Genomic DNA, 5,835 nt, shown 5'->3' on the forward strand with positions numbered 1-5,835 from the left:
CTATAAATTGTTAAATTTAATTTATAAATAAGCAATTTCTACTTGTTAATATCAATATCAATTTCTCGGGACCTCTCTATATTTAATTTTCTCACCTAATTTTTACTATTATAAAATTTAATGATTAATTAAATGACATAATCTTGAATTAGCGGCCTATAATAGGACAGGGTGATTGTCAATCGTGCATTCTGCTTCCAAGACATTCCAATACCATCTTGCCAGCCGCTCCCATCAAACACTCTGTTTTCACTCTGTTTCTCTCTACGTTTATGCATTCTCCTTCCTCCTTTTGCTTCCGAACTTGCTTCTCCACGAAGAAACGACAAAAGCAAACAGCTTCCCACTTTTCTCTCTGCTCTTTGTAAAGAATCTCTCTTTTTCCCCCATTGGATCTTTCCACTCCGCATCGCCTTCAATCCTCTCCCTTTCTTTGGTTCGTTATATTTATCTTTTTCCTCTCTTTCTGACCCCCTCGACCCATATTTGTCTGAGACTTGCTATCTTATTAGCATAAACCTTCTGGGTGCGTTTTTCGTCTTGAATTAATGATCGCCTCTTAACTCTCTCTTGGGTTTATACCCTAGCATCAAAATTTTGGTATATCATGATTTTTCCGAGATTCTCTTCGATTCTAAAAGGTGGAACTTTTACAGATTCTTTAGTTTGTGCCGTTAAGCAAAGCAGATTCCTGATTACACGTGATAGATTCTAAGTTCCTTGCCGTTTGAATCAAAGCTCAATACTTGTATTTTTTTTCCTTTGGCGTGCCCTTTCAAGTTCCACTCAATTAGGTGAAAATCTTTGGAGCTACTGAATTGAAGACATGGAAACTCTGTACCCATCTTCTTTTATGCCAAATTCAGACTGGCACGTTCAAGATAGCCTGGGCAACACAGAATGGACGAGAGAGGAGAACAAGAGGTTCGAGAGTGCCCTTGCCATACACGATAAGGACACCCCAGATAGGTGGCTGAAGGTGGCAGCCATGATCCCGGGTAAAACTGTGTACGATGTGATCAAGCAGTACAGAGAACTGGAAGAAGACATAGGCGAAATCGAAGCGGGTCGGGTTCCAATACCCGGGTATCTACCGTCTCCTTTCACCTTTGAGTTGGTTGACCACCAGAATTATGATGCATACAGAAAGAGGCCCGTCGCCTTCAAGGCTTCTGATCATGAGAGAAAGAAAGGGGTGCCTTGGACTGAAGAAGAACACAGGTCAGTTTCTAGCTTCACCAATCTGTAAAATCTTTAATTATCTCTGGACATAAAAGTTTTTGCTGAAATTCTTGTGATATAATCATAATTGATTGATTACAAGAAGCAACTCAAGATTGTTCATTTCATTGTTGGAATCTCTATGTTTTTGGAGTCACAGGCGTTTCCTGATGGGGCTTCTGAAGTACGGGAAAGGAGATTGGAGGAATATCTCAAGGAATTTCGTGGTGACAAAGACACCAACCCAAGTGGCTAGTCATGCCCAGAAATACTACATAAGACAGAAGCTTTCTTCTGGAGGGAACAACAAAAGAAGACCAAGCATACACGACATAACCATTGTTAATCTCACAGAATCTACCACCCCACAAGACAACAAGCCTGTTCAATTCAATGACCAGTCTCCTATGTTCTCACCACATCAGAAGCCAAATAATGATGAGGTTTTCAACCCTAATTGCGACGGTTTCTTGCATTCATCTTCATCTGATATTGACTGTGTCCTTCATGAGGCTTTTGGTTATGCCAACCTCAAAAGCCAGGGTTTTAGGGCAAATTCTGGGGACTTCGGTAACCCAGCTGTGTTAGGCATCCATGCATTGTAATGCCAGTTCTCATGATGTTCAAAGACAGCCGTCAGTTTCTACTGCATAGATCATTGCCCTGTATGATGCATCTTAGTTTATGAACATCACAAGCAAATTCCAATAATGTGTCAGTGGCTCAACTGTACATTTTCAATGGGCTTTCTTGTGAAGGTTTCCTCTTCACCTCCTATCAAATAAAAATTCAGTGAGACCCATCATCTAAAATGCCTTCTGTAATTAGTTTTTGCTGTCCAGAACATGAGTAGATGGTACTGTACCTAACAATCATCAATATATTAATACATGTAGTACAATATATTAGAATAGATTACACTAATTAAAAGTCATAAATGGTACAATTCACTTTTCAAAGCTCCGGTATAATTCTTGAAAAAAATGTGTGTAATTTGTCTGAAGGAAGTGGTTTGTAATTGGTGAATCAACAGTCAGATATGCACCTAAGGTATGCTATATGCTAAGCCTCTAAATTAAAGCAACTTGAAAATTTTCAGTAATTATCGAACGCTTTTAGATGACACACGTGCATTAATTTATTCAGACCAAAATATATCCCTTCGTTCTTATCTATGAAGCCGCAAATCCAACCGGAAAAACGACACCAAACCCGTCCACAAATTAGATCTCATCGCATTTCATTTAATTAATTAGTGGTAGGCCCAAAGTGCAACAACACATGGGAGCCTCAAGTTAAATTAGAATATATATATTGGGCTTAATAGATTTTCAAAATCGGAGGTTTTTGACTCGTTGTGCCATATCGAAAATGGAGTAGTTACATATATGATGTCACTGCATGATACAAATAGAAGGCAGCCAGTTCTTTTGCTGATGAAGAAGCTGACTCAGTCGAGAATTTGGCTTTTACACGCAGATCTTTTTTCCCCCCATAATAAAGCTTATTAGCTTACCTCTCACATGCTTACATGTCTAATCACAATCAATTCTGTGTTACTGCTCAGCATTACATATAGTTAGCAGCGTTGGCTGGGAACGATTTGTCGTGAGAGAGCAATAAGGGCAAGTTGACCCATCCAGGTGCGATGAGCATCTATGGAAGGATCACTTTAATATGATAATATAGTAGAATCTGAGTGTGAATTCCACTAAATGTGGTAGGCGAAAGGGAGGGTCATGTTATGAGCCAACCCAGATGGGCCTTTTTGGTTGATATTTTTGGGATGCGCCAATATATAATATGCTTATGGGTGAGTGGTGGCAAAATATACTGTTGCGTCAGCCTTTAGCTTTGCTTTGTTGCTTCCTTTCCTTTTTTTTACTGGTCTCCTACGGCATCATGCTTTATTTTGATTCTTTATTTTACTTGATCGATGATCCACCACCCAATCGCTATATTATTATCACTGAAGCGGCATGCAGATTTTGTTCACACTAGCAACCACCATTTGTAGGAATAAAGCTGTCTGCTTTAGAATATGTAACACTAATAGTGCACAGTAACTATCCTAGACATAATACTGAGCCTGTTCCTTCAACAGCAGCCACTGCACAACTCGTCTCAGTGCAAATAATTAAACATATCGCTCTCCTTTTGTGCGTGTGGGAAATGAAAGTAGTACGTAAGAGATAAACATAGATGAACAGACAGATATAGATAAAGTAATCATCTGTGGAGACGGTTTGATTTGATGCTGTTCTGTTGCAATATATTTTGACTGTGATTAGAACCCATCAATGGATTATTTTGTTTTTGTCGTCTGCTATGCTGTTATTGTCAGTGACTGATTAATTATCGCTTCTATATATCTCCACCGCCATAACTGTGGTTTTTAAGCTCTGCATAGTCCTTATATTGGCAGAGCACTCACACTGAATCACTAGCATTTGATGCTCAAGAGAAGAAATTAGAGATAAGGTCATCTACGGCCAAAAAGCTAAAATTCTCTCTCTAGCAATTTGCCTTCCATTTTTCTCAGTGTTGAGATTGGGCTGTAGATTTTCTCATCACAATGAATTCTCTATTTAATGCGTTCTGATAATTATTCATGTCAATTAAGAAAGAAAAGGTAAGAGTTGAGTGATGAATGATCTCATTTAACTCTCACGTACCTTTCTCCAAAATTATTGTAACAATTTGTGCGCGTGTGTGTGTGTAGTACAGAGAGTGACATAAAAATTGTGAGATTTGTTCCTGTGGACCATTGCCATATATTCGCACCGATAGTGAATTTCTATTTCTATCTCTCGAGGAAAGAAAAACACTAAAACTTTACATATATAGAAATAAAAATTGCCGACTCCAAGAACACCACAATGTCTTATCAGATTGATTAGTCATTATCAAATCTTTCGAGATTATATTACTATTGATCGACTTTTTTTAGCTGTTATTGCAAGTTGTTCTGGCCAGAATCTGTGGCTTTTTTAACTACACCTCCTAAAAAAAATCATTTTTAAGTCACTTTATTACTGTGATTTGAAACACTAACAACAAAATTATATATTATTTTCGATTTTAAATATAGAACTCATTTTAATTTGTAGTATAAATTATATTATAAAATGAGTCTTGTATTTAGGACCAGAAGAATACCTCCAGATCTCTTTTCTTGTAATTATGCAATATTTCACTTTTGAAAAGAAAAGGAGGAGAAATTTGAAAAGAAAAAATTACAATCAGATCCCAATAAAAAATTTTAATTATTTTAAAGTTATTAGAATTTTTTGATAATTAAATTTCTTTCTTGAAACCTCATGGTAGTTCTCTCATTTGGAAACGCCATCTTATACAAGGATTTTATTGAGTACGTTATAGAATTAAGCATTGTATTTGAGAAATTAAATCAATACATATTGATGAACAATAAACATCATATTTAACGTGGATAAACTTATCTGTAACTAGAAATTGTTTTAACTTTTCTTCGGCCTGATATATACAAACTCTTTTCGGCCATGGTCGTTAACGTCAATTTTTTTACTATTTATTAAGAGAAGTTATAGTGCCGATGCTTTTTACTTTACACGTAAATTTAAATTTAAAAGGTCCAATCCAATTTGAGGGACATGATCTCAACTTTTCTTTAATTATTTTTTGCCATAATAATTATTTTGTATCTAGTACGGCTATTTGTTAATTTAAATTTAAGTAGTGTTGAAGTTATTTGAAAATAGCTTTTCTTATCTACAAATTCAAGCATAAAGAAATGACAACATTTTCTCGTTTTCTTTTTCTTTTTATTTTCTTTCTTCTCATACTCCTCCGGTCCTAAATATAAGATCCTTATACACACTACAAGTATGTATAAAAATTTTATATTTAGGACTAGAAGAGTATTTTTTTTTTATCCAAGCATAATTGTTTATGTATGTAGGTGCATGCAGGCACTACTATTTATGCCCAAGGATCAAATATTTGGTAAACTACAAGTTTCCAGAAAAAAAGGTGGGTAAGTTATTTATAAAGTCACACATAAATTAACATGTAACACCCCCCCCCCTTCAAAATCTGGTAAGGTTGATACCTGCATAACAAAGCAGCGAGGCCAAGATTTAGATCCCAAGTGTAATGAGAGGATTGAGAAAGATAATATAACTTACAAATTTGGCTTCTTTCCTACTTGTGATCCTCAAAGCTGACAACAAATCTTTAGTTGGGATTAAGTTTTCAGCCTGATGCACACACATATGCTTGTTGCTTTCAGCTTTCAAAACTGCTTTATTTGCCTAGCTAGAGGGTTAGGAGCTGTCCTTTCCCATTTCTAAGCGGATATTTACTTCTTAATTATATACTACATTAATGATTAATTTGAGTAAATTAAAAAAATTAGTTCTGTTAGTTATTTATAATAAATATGTGTTGTCTTTTCTAAAATGTCTTTATCAATCATGTATATTAGTTAGAATTATTATTTGATAAAACATTGAACATATACAGCTACTAAAAGGCTATCTTGAGAAAAAATTGATAAATATGAAAAACAAAATAGATTTGAGTCTTATATTTAGAATTAATTTAAATATTAAACTAGTTTTTATATTAAGAATT

The 5,835-nt window shown here is 35.3% G+C and overlaps 1 protein-coding gene across 1 annotated transcript; it reads left to right on the plus strand.

Annotated features, from left to right (window-relative positions):
• The first annotated feature begins 204 nt into the window (after positions 1 to 204).
• Positions 205 to 2,033, plus strand: LOC114736148 (transcription factor DIVARICATA-like). The gene is made up of 2 exons (XM_028923922.1): positions 205 to 1,221; positions 1,382 to 2,033. Exons 1-2 carry the CDS (start codon positions 827 to 829, stop codon positions 1,824 to 1,826), a joined length of 840 nt encoding a protein of 279 aa, XP_028779755.1. The 5' UTR covers positions 205 to 826; the 3' UTR covers positions 1,827 to 2,033.
• The last annotated feature ends 3,802 nt before the right edge of the window (positions 2,034 to 5,835 follow it).

The sequence above is a fragment of the Neltuma alba genome, unplaced genomic scaffold, assembly GCF_004799145.2.
Source record: "Neltuma alba isolate B1F8T4 unplaced genomic scaffold, ASM479914v2 tig00013314_pilon, whole genome shotgun sequence".
NCBI classification, from domain to species: domain Eukaryota; kingdom Viridiplantae; phylum Streptophyta; class Magnoliopsida; order Fabales; family Fabaceae; genus Neltuma; species Neltuma alba.

Coding starts and splice junctions, on each gene's coding strand:
- LOC114736148 (XM_028923922.1), top strand. CDS start 827: ATGGAAACTCTGTACCCATCTTCTTTTATGCCAAATTCAGACTGGCAC. Junction 1,222..1,381: donor TGGACTGAAGAAGAACACAG/GTCAGTTTCTAG, acceptor TTGGAGTCACAG/GCGTTTCCTGATGGGGCTTC.